This window comes from Marmota marmota, unplaced genomic scaffold (genome assembly GCF_001458135.2).
Source record: "Marmota marmota marmota unplaced genomic scaffold, marMar, whole genome shotgun sequence".
NCBI lineage: Eukaryota > Metazoa > Chordata > Mammalia > Rodentia > Sciuridae > Marmota > Marmota marmota.
The window spans coordinates 29,545,373-29,559,011 of record NW_026000093.1 but is presented as its reverse complement, the minus strand read 5'-3'; the positions used below and the strand labels follow the sequence as shown (position 1 = coordinate 29,559,011).

At 39.9% G+C, this 13,639-nt stretch overlaps 1 protein-coding gene across 14 annotated transcripts in view; it reads left to right on the top strand.

Moving 5' to 3' along the window:
• The window catches only part of Tpd52 (tumor protein D52), a 107,364-nt gene that overhangs the window by 52,445 nt on the left and 41,280 nt on the right, over positions 1–13,639 (top strand). For 3 of the 14 annotated variants that reach the window (XM_048783094.1, XM_048783097.1, XM_048783098.1), the window contains exon 1: positions 11,517–11,789. The exons of 4 other annotated variants lie outside the window; for them this stretch is intronic. In XM_048783094.1, the coding sequence (XP_048639051.1) occupies positions 11,654–11,789 (136 nt within the window). In that variant the 5' untranslated portion in view covers positions 11,517–11,653. Of the gene's footprint in view, positions 1–11,514; positions 11,790–13,639 lie in introns of those variants that run through there. 7 more of the 14 variants (XM_015485900.2, XM_015485899.2, XM_015485897.2 and 4 more) reach the window with 5 other exon arrangements.

Genomic DNA, 13,639 nt, shown 5'->3' with positions numbered 1-13,639 from the left:
GAGACTCTTTCTGGGCAAGGTTTAGTAATCAAAACTGCTTGTAACCTTAAGGTTTTCAATATCATTTTATTCATGAAATCAGACTTTTATTTGAAGTTTTCAAAATTTCCATGTTAATTAAAAATCAACATTTGTAGAAAACACGAAGTTTCAAGTGGCTGCAACTCTACTGTGCTAAATTTATTATTCTTTAATGTGCTAAAATGATACATAATTCATCCTTCACAACTTAAAATTCAGTGTAAAACCAAATATTGATTTTGTCCAGTGGAGAAATAGAAATGCTTACAAAGTATGCAATAATTGTTAGAATATATAAATTGAAATTTTATTTCAATCTTATATTTAAATATGCTTAATTTTCAAGCTTCTTTTTCACACTGAAGTTCATTTTGTATAAACGAGATGTCTAAAACTGTCAATAAACAAGCTACACCAAGAACACATTAGTAAAGATATAATGGAAAACAAAGTAACAGCAGACACAGTTGATAACATCCATTTACTGTGCTACTATGTTACCAAGTTTTTCTGTGTTCATATGTCTTGTTCATACTAGTAAATATGTTATTTCAAAATATTTCATGTCATACATTAGTCTTAGTTTAGGAGGGGAGGACTCTTTAAAAATATTTATAAAGAAAAAAATACCTTTTAAGAGAGAAAATGTGTAATGGAAAGGACATAAACTCAGGGTTCATTATTTTTTTGACCTAGTAAGAATATAAATGTCAGTGGTTATTTAAGAATACACAAAACCTAAACTGAATGTAATTCCTCAATTTATTCAGCCTAGCAACTAAAAAAATAATAATCTTGTCATTCCCGGCACGGATCCAATCCATGATTCAAAGTCGTGTCCTTGGACCAGCCTATTTTCTTACAAGATTTATTTTTTAAAAGAAAAGAACTTGTTTGGCAATATTTATTAACCTAACTCAAAGATAAACAAATGATTTTCTCATTTAATTCAGGATGGAAGAAAACAGATTAATGTAGATCAACACTGTAATGAAGGATATCTAAGCTCAAAATCAAAAACATTTTGGTTTCAAACAAATCAGTGCTTTCCCCTCACTCTACATTGAGAAATTTCAGATACAAATTGGAGAAACCAGTATGTGAAATTTTAGGAAAATCTTGCTAAAAGTGATTATAAAAATGCTTTTAGAAATTTAAGATGTAAAATGCATTTGACCATAAATTAAAGTACAAAACAACCTCACCCCACCTCCCCCAATTTACAAGGTTATACCTTAAAAACTGATTTTATTCTTGTCAGTATTTAGGCTGTATTTCCCATCATCCGGTGGCCACCTTGTGGCATTTCAAAGAAGTTCTGCTAGCATTTTTGAAGCCCAGTGCTTTTTTCCCCTTTGAAATACTATAACAGGGCATCAAGTTTCATAATACTTACTTCAAAGGCTCCCCTCCCCCGCCCCAAAAGTCCATTTCCTAGTGGAGTTAAGGTAATCTTTATATATATGCATGTGTATATATATATATATGTATGTGTGTGTATATATACACACACACACATATATAATGTATGCATATCTCTCTCTCTCTCTCTATATATATATACACACACACACACACATACACTTTTATTTTAATGTGATGCTTAGGATTGAACCTAGTGCCTCACACATGCTAGGCGAGCACTCTACCTCTGAGCCACAACCTCAGCCCCAAGGTAATCTTTTTTAATAGGAAGCAGTGGGATTTGTGAGTGACTAACTCAGCCTCTTTATAAAAATGAAAAAGCTTTTTTCTTTTCCTTGATATATTGTAATTAAAAATCTACATATATGGCAAATATCAAGCTATGTTTCTATTTTTTGCTATGATACTGAAGCCTTTTTAGTCTGTGAATAGTAGTGGCAAAAACATGCTCTGAGACGACTGAATCAACTTGGTAAGATCTTGTGCACTTTGGAATTCAGTGTGACTTTCTGTGACAGAGAATACTGGCACTCCTGAGAATTCTCAACAGGTGCTGATCTGCCCAGTTAAAGGCTTAACTAGAAAATGTGTCTGGTGGTAGGTTGAGGGAGGGAATGAAATCTCATTAAGTGTCACTTTTAATTTAAAACAAAAGCAAAAAATCTTAAGTGGGGGAGAAAGCCTTTGGCCTGACAACTGACAGGAACTCAATTACTTGTATTTTGTGAAGGCAGAACATTCCTGAAATGTTAGGGTTCCTGTCAAGTGAGGATTTCTTTGTAAGTCAAAGGGTCAGATAAATGGAGTTGAACTTTTTAAAGAACTCATTTATCACCAAAGAAGTATTTGCGTTTAGGTATAAATAATTTGAATATGTCTTCTAGTTTATGTATTTTTATTCAGGATAGGGGTCTTCAAAGAGGACATGTTTTTTTGTTGTTGTTGTTTATTTGTAGTACTGGGGATTGAATCCAGGGTGTCAAGGATGCTAAGGAAACCCTCTGCCACTGAGCCACACGTCCAGACCAGATAGATTTTTAAATTTCAACTTTTAAATAATACTGGGCACTGTAGACTTTTCTCCCCTTGGGGTGGAAAATAAAGGGGGAAAGTAATGGTGTTTCCATAGGGAATATTTCCTCAATTTCTGATGCAAAGTTTTAAACTTGAAGGCTGACATATATTTTTACTTTTTAAAAAATCTATTTAATTTTTTTTTTTTGGCCAGGTGTGATGGTGCTCGCCTGAATTCCTAGTGGCTCAGGAGGCTGAGGCAGGAGGATCATGAGCTCAAAGCTAGCCTCAGCAACAGCAAGGCACTAAGCAACTAAGTGAGACACTGTCTCTAAATAAAGTATAAAATAGGGCTGGGGATGTGGCTCAGTGGTTGAGTGCCCCTGAGTTCAATCCCCAGTCCCCTCCCCCAATTTTTTTTTTTTTTTTTTGGCTCTAGAAATTGAACATATAGGTGCTATCGCCAAACTACCACCACAGTTTTTTTTTTTTTAAATTTATTTTTAAAATTTTGACACAGGGTCTTACTGAGTTGCTAAGGATCTTGTTAAATTGCCAAGGCTGGCCTCAAACTCCCAATTCTCCTGTCTCAGCCTCCCCACTCACTGTCATTGCAGGAGTGCTAGGCTTTCTCAACATATATTTTTAAAAGAAAGCCAAAATGATTTAATCTAGTTGTACTAAATTTAGGAGTTGAAGTCACCTCCAAACCTTCCTGGACATCTGACGTCACTCTGCACCTGCCTTTGTATTGCCTCTTTTGTCTCTTCCAATATACACAAATTTTATTTTTTTTAAAACTTATTTTCACTTGATTTTTCCCTTCTCTACCCTTCGCTAGCCTCCACATTCCCTTATCTTTTACCATGGCTTGTAACTAAAACTTACCTGCAAGGTCACTTGGACCCCAAGTCCAGTGGTTTCATTCAGAGTCTCTTTGGTGTTTGATCTCATCCATCCTTTTCCTTTTATTCCTGTGATATTGGTCGCTCAAGGTTTTCTTCCATGTGTTTTGCTTCTTGATAGCACAGGAGCCAGACTGTAGGACCTCAAGTCCCAGCTTCACCTCTTCCTGTGTGCCTGAGGCAAATCACTTTACTTTTGTGGGCCTCAGTTTTCTCATCTGCAAAATGAGTGTGGTGAAAAAGTCTGCCCCAAAGGACCCGTGAGAAGTGCATTGAAGAATGCCTGGTTCCCAGTAGTGGTTCCTTAGGGGTGAGTCATGGTTATCGTCATCATTAAAGGGCATTTTCTGCCTTTGGCCCATTCCTGGCCTTGCTTCCTGCTTGCAGGTGTTCACTGTTCCCCCTGCCTCAGAAAAGGTGTCACCAGCAAAGGATGTGACGGTGAGACTGCTTTTACTGCAGAGGGAAGATCAGGTGTTTGTTCAGTGGAAGGGGGAGTAATCCTTTCAGCTCTCAGAAGTGGCTGGGAGCCAGGATGTGCCTGTGCATCTCAGTGGTAACCTAAGCCCAGTCCTGTCAGGCCAGTGACCCCATTACTGCCTCTTCCTTTTTATTCGCTCCCTAAAGACTGCTAAATCTGATGCAGAGGAATTCTTGCCATTCAGTTTTTAATTTCATATTTATAGAAAGATGGCAAAAAATAAGAATAATACAAAGAACACATGCATTCTCTTTTCAGATCCCCCTACTGTTAACATTTTACCCCACCTGCTTTATCATTCTCTGTGTCTGAAGTACTCGAGAGGAAGTCGCATATTCCGGGGCCATTTGCCACTCACTACTTCTTGTATTTCCTACAAAGGGGAATATTCTCTTATAACCTTAGTGCAGTGGTCAACCTTAGTAAATTTAAAATTTGTGTAGCTTTTGACTGATTTGCGGTTGTATTCCAGTTTTCACGGCTGACCCAGTAATGGCCTATTTTATACAGTTTCTTTTTTTTTTTCCCTTGAATATACAACCAAATCTAGGACCACGTGTTGACTCTTTAGTTGTTGTGTCTTTATAACCTCCTTTAGTATGAATCATTTTCATAGTCTTTGTTTTTAATGAAGTCAGTAATTTCCAAGAATGCAACCTCCTCCTCCTTTTTTAATATTTATTTTTAGTTATAGGTGGACACAATATCTTTGTTTTATTTTTATGTGGTGCTGAGGATTGAACCCAGTGCCTTATGCATGTGAGGTGAGCACTCTCCTTCTGAGCCACAATCCCAGCCCCAACCCCTCCCCTTTAAAAAAAACCAGAACCTTCTCATGTTGGATTTGTCTGATGTTTTCTCATTAATAGGTTCAGGGTCTGCTTTCCTAGTCAGAACACCATAGACATTTTCAGAATATCACACTTAAGGACACACATCCATCTGCCTTTCATTGGGTGATGGCAATTTTGGTCATCATTTAAGGTGCTGTCCATTTCTTCTCTATATCACTAGTATATTTTCCCGTCTGACAGCTGATTAATCTCCTGGGGAGGGACACTTTAAAAACACATAATATCCTGCTTACAGCTTACTGAAATTTCTCCCTAGATTTGGCTTCCATTCATTATTCTTGCCTGACTCTTTGCAGTGATGGCCAGGATGGCATTCTTCTGAAATCAAGAGTCATCCTTCTCCCTCTTTACTTATGTTTATATTTATTATTTGCATGGATTCTTGGATTCCTCTTTTCCCAGTGATTTATAACCCATTGCTGCCCCTATTATTTTGGTCCAGTTGCCCCGTATTTGGTGAGTGGAGCTCCTTGAAGCTGGCTGCTGTGTCGGGGCTCATGCACCTTACCCAAATCCCTGTGACCTGCCTCAACTGTTGGGCAGCTAAATTGTCTCTCTTTGACATGCCCTTCAGGGGGCCCCCCACTTAAGTTTAGTATATTGTATAGTTTTATTTAAAAATTATATGTATGTGTGTGTATATATAAATATAATACATGCATATATATGTAAAATTATATATCCTTTTTTGGGGTCCTGGGTATTGAACCCAAGGATTCACACATACCCTCTCTCCATACACACACACACACACACACACACACACACTCCCCAGAATCTTATCAATTTATTTATTTATTTTCGGCTGATGGACAGAATGCCTTCATTTTGTTTGCTTATTTTTATGTGGTGCGAAGGATCTAACTCAGTGCCTCACACACGCTAGGCAAGTACTCTGCCACTGAGCTACAGCCCCAGCTCCACAATTTTATTTTGTATGTTTTATCTTGCTCAGTTGCTGAGGGTGACCTTGAACTCCTGAGTGCTGGAATTATAGGTGTGTCTCCTGGTGCCCTGCTTTCCTATAGTTTTAAATCAGACTAGCCCTTAAATGTCTTTCAGATTTGGAGAGGATGTATGCTGACGTATTTGAGTGATGTTTTAATAGGCAGAGAGAAATTTAATTTTCTCTACGGTTATTGTACCTTCTTCCATTTCCATTTGCAATATGAGTCTTCTAATGGGTTTATGCCCTGTTGTATGCACTTTCCTGGCTGTACTGAGTTGACCTCTGAACTGCTCGTGAGTGCCCTCTGCTGGTCGTACAGTGCATGAGCACATTTTGGGGGAGTTGAATGCTGTATTTCTGCCCATTTTCCTTCTTTTGATCAGTTGTTTTCAGTTTTTACACAGCTGTGGATCATACAATACAACCTTCTTTTGAACATGCGTTGTTACTTGAAATTATATCAAGAATGTTTCCATGTAAAAATAGATATATTTTTAGATCATCATGTTAATATTTGCACATTTTCTATTATATGAGTGTTTTTTTAAACATTCAAATAATCAAACTTTAATAGGCATTTGTAGTGCCTATTTTTAAAATTTCAAGTAGCATATAAAATGAACATCTCTTGTACATTATATCATTTTTATGTGACTAATTAGGTAGAGTTTGATAAGTGGTTAGGAATTCGTTAAAAATGTAGAGAAAGGAGAATTTAGCCTGAAAAAAAAATTGTCTAGGGAAGGTTTAGAGTATGTTCAAGAAACAGAAAAATCAAATTTGGCAGAAACATGGTTGGGTAATAGTTGGGAAATGTGGTTGGAAAGTAGGAATTTTGAGACTTTTTATATTGGATTAATAAAATCAAACAAGAAAAGCAGAACAGAAACTTATCTGTTAAGTAGCTGGGAAGCCCAGGCAGTTGGATGCAGGAGCTCAGGTGCTTATATCCCTTACCTGTCTCTGTTGTGTTCTTTCTCCATCTCAACACTGGTTTTCTTGCCTATTGGCGAGGGGAAGGAAGGAGCCCCAGATCTCTCCAAACCAGCTTCTAACAGCTCAGGTTATAGAGAAAGCCACTTTCCCCCCATTACTCATAGAGGAATTACAGGGAAGGGCACTGACTGGAGCTGTTTGGACATCTTCCCTTAGGCCAGTCTCTGTGAACAAGGGGACCAAGGTCTGCATGGACCAGATCTGAAGCATAGGATCTCACCTAAGGCCAGTGAATAGGTGAGAACTATGGTCATTTTCCTTCTCAGAACCCATGCAGTAGGTGAGGTGAAATTCCTCAAGGGAAAGAGAGTGTTAAAAAGACAGGACAGGGCTGGGGTTGTGGCTTAGTGGTAGAGTGATCACCTAGCATGCATGAGGCACTGGATTCAATCCTTAGCACCATATAAAAATAAAATAAAGATATTGTGTCCACCTAAAAAATAAAACAAACAAAAAAACTAGACAGTGGATATCCACCATATTGTTGTGGCCTGGTCCCTGTGGGAACACTCCAAGCAGATCTGACTAGGGTGTGGTCAGAGACAGTGGAAGAAAGAGAGGTAGACAGCTTGTGGTGTAGTTGGATAAACAGCCAGCCCTTGGTGGTGACTCATAGAATGGGAGTTCTTGGGAACAATGTACCATGAGGGAGACTGGTGAATTCAGTCTTAGGCACATCTATTTTCGACAGTCCTGTAAAAATGTCCAACAGCACAGGACCACCTGTTACCTGACTCTTCCTTGGGCCAACTAGCCCATATGGGAAATAAAAAGAGCTACTGTGCATAAAAAAGGAATGACTTCATGACATTTACCGGAAAATGGATGGATCTGGAGACTATTAGGCTAAGTGAAATAAGCCAGTCCCCCCAAACCAAAGGTCGAATGTTCTCTCTAATAATGTGAATGCTAACACACAACAAGGGGGTGGGGGTGTCTGGAGGAGATGGGTCGCTGGGGGTGTGCCCTTGGGGTTTATATTTTGTCCAAGGTGAGCAAGTCTCTCTGCTTTTTTTTTAGTTCTTGATGTACCTTTATNGACTAGACAAAGGTGAACGAAGGGAAGGGAGTGGGGACAGGAATAGGAAAGATAGTGGAATGAACTCTTCTTTGTATGTGTATGTATATATATGTGTATGTGTGTGTGTGTATATATATATAATACACCACAGTGAATCTCCACATCATGTACAACTACAAGAGTGGGATCCTAATTAGAATAAGAGGTACTTCATGTTTGTATAAATATGTCAAAATATACTGTCATGTATAATTAAAAAGAAAAATTAAAATAAATAAATAAAAAGAGCTGCTGTGGACCAAAGACTTCTCTTTTTCTTGTCTGTATTGAACTATGATCCTCTTTTTAGATAAGCACCCTCTCCTTATTTTGAGGTGCTGGGGATTGAACCCAGCATCTCACAAGTACTAGGCAAGCATATTCTGCCACCGAGCTACATCTCAGCTCCTCATATTTACTTTTTATATTGTCACACAGTATACTAAGTGTAAATACTTGTCTCTCAAGATTTTTAGTGGTCTGCCCCCAGACCACATTTCTGCCTTTTATTTTTTTCAACTCCTCTTCCACTTTGCTTGTGAATCTTAAACCAGCTGAGCTTCTGGCATTCCATTAACTCATCTGTGATTTTTCCACATCTGGTCATCTGTCTTCACTTTTCTCAAGGCTAGAATGTGTGAATTAGGTTCTGATGGGAGATATGGAGAACAAGAACCTGTTCTAAGAACCAGGCTGTTCACACAGCAGTCCTAAGCTTGTACCTAAGCAGATAGAGCAAAACTTTTAGACAATTACTTAAAAAATCTCAAATCCTCATGTTTATTATAAGTAAGACATATAATGTCTTCATAAGGCATTATTGATTTTTCCCCCCTCCATGTTAATTGCAAGCCATATCTTCAGGGTAGGTGCAGCCATACAGCATGGGCCCTGAGGGGAGGCTGTGGAGGCACCGACTAGCTGGCCAACAGGCACTTGCTGCTGCTGGGAGAGCCTTCACACTTGGAAGACTTCTGAGAAGAGGTGGCATTTCTGCCTGACCTTTGAAGGGTGCATGACTTTGGCTAACACTTCAGGTAGAGGGTGTAGCTTATACTCAACAGAAGGTCAAGGATATGAGTTTGAGGAGGTGAGAGGGTGGAGGTGACTGTGGCATGCATTCTATCTATGTCTGTATTACCTTCGAAGACCTGTGGCTTTAGAAAGAAGAAGGTAACAGAGAATTATTATTATTTTTTTCCTACCAGTATTCAGTGACCAAATACAGAATGTATGGAGAAGGCCAAAGACCCCATAAACCACTTCTAGCCCAGGGACAGAACTCTGATGTGTGTCCTATCACGGTTCGAGTTACCATGGAGTTCAGGAAAATGACAATTCATTCTTTCAAGTAATAATTAAAATAAGAAATCATTCTACTTCTAAATGTAAAATGAACAACATTTGTAGTTGACCCAATTTTGGTACCTTTTAGTAGAAAACAGACTAATTTTTTTTTGTTATTAAAAAATGAAACTTTTAAAAACTTAAATAAGATAAAGACTTGCTATAAATGGAGTAAAACATGAGAGTAACAACAACAAAAATATTAAAAATCTGCCATAAGTTGAGATGAATGTAAACTACCTTGGTGCATGTATACTTTAATACACTAGATACACTGATTTTTTTTTTTTTTCAATGCTTAAAATACATTGAAGCTGGGCATGGTGGCACACACCTGTAATATCCCAGAGGCTCAGGAGGCTGGGGCAGGAGGATCATGAGTTCAGAGCCATTTAGCAAGGCCCTAAGCAACTCAGTGAGACCCTGTCTCTCAATGAAATACAAAAAAGGGCTGGGAATGTGGCTAAGCCTGGTTAAATGCCCCTGAGTTGAAGCCCAGGTCCCCACCCCCACCCCTGACCCTGCCCCCATGGGGGGAGTGGCAGGGGATTGAGTTTCTTATTTTGCAAAAAAAGTTTTAGAGGAGGAGAAGTTTATTTGGGGCTCATGGTTTAAGAGGTCTCACTTCATAGGTGGCTGGCTCCATTGTTCTGAGCCCAGGGTGGTGGCAGAAGAATGTGGTGGAGAAATTCAGGTCAGGAAGTGGCCACCAAGAAGCAAAGAGGGCTGGGGTTGTGACTCAGTGGAGCGCTTGCCCTAGCACATGTGAGGCACTGGGTTTGATCCTCAGCACCACATAAAAATGAATAAAAAATAAAGGTACATCAAGAACTAAAAAAAAAGCAGAGAGACTTGCTCACCTTGGACAAAATATAAACCCCAAGGGCACACCCCCAGCGACCCATCTCCTCCAGACACCCCCACCAGCCTACAGTTACCATCCAGTTAATCCCAATCAGTGGACTGATGCATTATTTAGGTTAAGGCTCTCATAATCCAATCATTTCACTTCTGAAGTTTCTTGCATTGTCTCACATGAGCTTTTGGGGTGACATCTCATATCTAAACCTTTACACAGTAACAGACCATTGCCTATCAAGGGCAAGGGAGTGAGTTGCCTTTATTTTTATCTGCTTAGTATTAGAATCAGCAGGAGCTGTAAATGCTGAGCTTGAGCAGAGATCATGCAAAGGTGAGCATACAAAGATTCTGCTAGGAGCCTTGTGGTAAGGAATTTGGTGACTTGGAAGTTTTGTTTTACAAGCTAATTGTGTCCCAGTTGCTGTAGGGGGGCTGTGCAAAGGGAAAGGGGTTTAATGTAGAACCTGCAGTCATGGCCTTAGTCATAGTGTTACCGCTGTTGACTGGTGTCAGTCCTTGCTTCCCCAATGTTGAAGTAGAACACCAGAGAAGCACACCGAGGCAAATTTAGAGTGGAAAATAGAAGTTTATTAAAGGACAGCAGAAAAGACTTCTCCCGGAGGAAGAAGGGGACCCAAGAGATGGAATCCATTGAAGGGCGAATGTGTTCCCCTTTTTATAGTTTTCGGTGATGGAATGTAGGTGGGAAGGCCCGAAGGGTTGGGACACAGGTGGGCCAAAGAAGTAATCTGGGCACTTCCGAGTTAGCATCTTCTAGTTTGCTGTTCATTAACATTTCTTTGGGATGGGCTATCTTTAAATCTGTTGGGGGCTGTTTCCTGGACTTCATTAACATTCCGAGAGTTGCTCAACTTTCCCGGGAATTCATTCTCATGGCCTCCATTTTAGATTTCACTCGATATTAGACCCGATTTACCTAACTACACTGACTACCTAATTTTAAATCTGACTTCAATATGGTCAAGAAGACACGGGAACTGCACCTTCAAAGCTGTTCATCTCTTTTAAGTGCAAGTAACGGAAACACTTCATCCTTCTGAAAAAGAAAGGAAAGAGAGAGAAAGAAAGGATGGATTGAAACTTTTATGACAGTAATGCTACTCTACTTTAGATCAAGTAATGATGAAAATACAGCTTTATTTTTGTACCGGGTTATGCTTAGAAAGCAGGTTGCTAAGTCAGGAAGCTTGACTTCCAGAGTTCATTGGTAATCCAGGGTGAAAAAAAAAAAATAAGTATCACCCAGATGGCAGTTGCAGGAGATTATTGATTGATAATCCTTTCTTGTCCTAGAAGATTAAGTCCGCCTGGTGTAGCTGTGGTCAGCTGACTGGTTTTTAAAAGAATAAATTGTAGTTCTTGTAATTCTGCCAGAACCTGGTGTTGGCTTGAACTGTTTGCACATCAAGCGCTGCAGAGAGCCTGGCCCTCCTTTGTTTACTGAAGCAAGCTCCACTCCCCTGCCCAGGTTGTTCTTTGTTAACTGAAATTAACAACAGGTGGTGAATAGAGCCCCTCCTAAGGGTACTCTCTTGCCAGGAGGGAAGGGTTCCCAGAAGGAATTGCTGCACCTGGGCCCGGAAGCCAGGGCGGGGCCTCTAAACCGGGGTGATTTCCTTGGTGAGGGTGCATGGTGCAGAGAGAATATGGTCAGAGGGGCATGCATCTGAAGAGTAACCTCAGGTGGTGATCAAGCCATGCCTCCTGCCTTTGTTTGGAATGGATTGTCGAGACATGGATTTATATGAGGACTACCAGTCCCCGTTTGATTTTGACACGGGAGTGAACAAAAACTACCTCTACTTGTCTCCCAGTGGGAATTCATCTCCACCTGGATCACCTACTCAGATATTCGGTAACTCTTAATTTTGTGAGGCTAAGGTTGCTGTGACAAAAGCTAGACATAATTTGAGGTTAACCTGGCTTTACGATTTTTAGTGTAAAGATGTACCAGGGTGTTGCTCTGTTGTACCTAGTTAGCAAAGCTGTTCGAGATTCAAAGCCAGGAGAGAGGGGGCTCGTTAAATATTTAGAATGTAGTTAGGTTTTAAATTAATAGAACTATTTTTGTGATCATTAGAAGTCTTCTGATCACTTTGAGCATGTTGAGCTGCTAAGTAGGAGAAAAGAAGGAATAGGAAGGACTTGGTTTCCAGTTGCCGAAGGAATTTATGGAGACCCCCCCCCTGTTTTTTGTCTTTGGTAAAATGAGGTGTGAGCTCCTAAAGTACTGACTAAATTCAGGGGCCCACACTAGGTGGCCTGGAGTTTGTAGTGGAAGATTGAGAGCAGTGTACAGAAGTTCCTAGGCAAGAGATTTCTTTTAAAAAGAAAAAAATTGCTGTACCTTTGGTAGCAGTTAATCCCTCCGATGTGCTAGTATGTATTTTTCCAAAGTTTGAAGCCCCATCAGGTAGGATCACAGGACAGCACCAAGCCCACGGCAGCTTAGCCATTGCCTTTGTCCAGGCATTTTATAGCCATCGCTGGAAAATGGGAAAGAGACCTCCTCTTAACTTGTCAGGGAGGTAACCAGGTTTTCCCAGAAAAAGGTTAATTATTTCCTTGTTAGTGAAGAACAGGTCACATTTTGTTCTTTTTTTTTTTTTAGTTGTAGATGGACACAATACCTTTATTTTGTTTTATTTTTATATGGTGCTGGGTATTGAACCCAGTGCCTCACACATGCTAGGCAAGCGCTCTACCACTGAGCCACAACCCTAGCCCACATTTTGTTCTTTTTAAGCATGAAACGTGGAAAACAAATGATAAAGGATAGTATGAAGCCTAGTTATGAGCATCTGAGGTTTGTCTATTTGCTGACCACAGAGTGAGCTAAAGCAACATGCCTTTAACTGGATTGTATTTGGTTGCCACCTTTGGGAGTGCAGTTTGGATTTCTAGGAAGGGAAAAAATACTGAAAGTAACAGAGAAAGGTCAGCTGGTTTCTAGAAGCTGGGGGCTGGTGGACAGCCGCTCATGTCTATTGGAGGAGGTGGATTTTCAGGACGTTTTCTGACCTTTTCTTGTCTGTGTGGCCCACCTTGGACCTCTGTCATACAGGGGCTCAGTCTTCCTCCTTGCCCAGCCTCAATTAAAAGATGGCATCATCCATTCTAACTTCTAAATCTTATCAGAGCTGCACAAGCAGCTGGAAAGTTAGATCTCCGTAATACAACCTCAATGATAAGGGCTATATGCACCCTGGAGAAGCCAGGGCTGCAGCTGCTGCATTTCAGAGGTGTGAGATTCCTGGGAAACCTTGGGCTGCTTGTTTCTTGTCATTCTCTTTGCCACTTCCAGTTGTGGCTGCCTTTGAATGTTTTCTGTCAAAACAAAGGCAGTTGTAGGGTTGGGTATGCCTTTAGGAAAGTTTTGAAAAATTATGTTCACGGTTCCTAACAGCAGTCTGAAAGAGCTTGGCTCATGGGATTAAAAAAATTATGAAACAAATGAACAACAAGAACTAAAAACTCCTATAACTGCTAGTGCTCAGATTTAATAGTTTGCATTAATTAATAGAAAGAAGAGGGAGTGAGCAAGAAAATGAGCAGAAAGTATTTAAAGAGATCATCTGGTAAGAACACAGTGATTCTAAAATAGACAAATAAAACTGGAACCCGGGACAATGATTACCAGTCTCTGTACCTGGGAACTGTTCTGGCACAAGAGCTCAGTAAACTTGTCTGAACATCAAGTGTGCT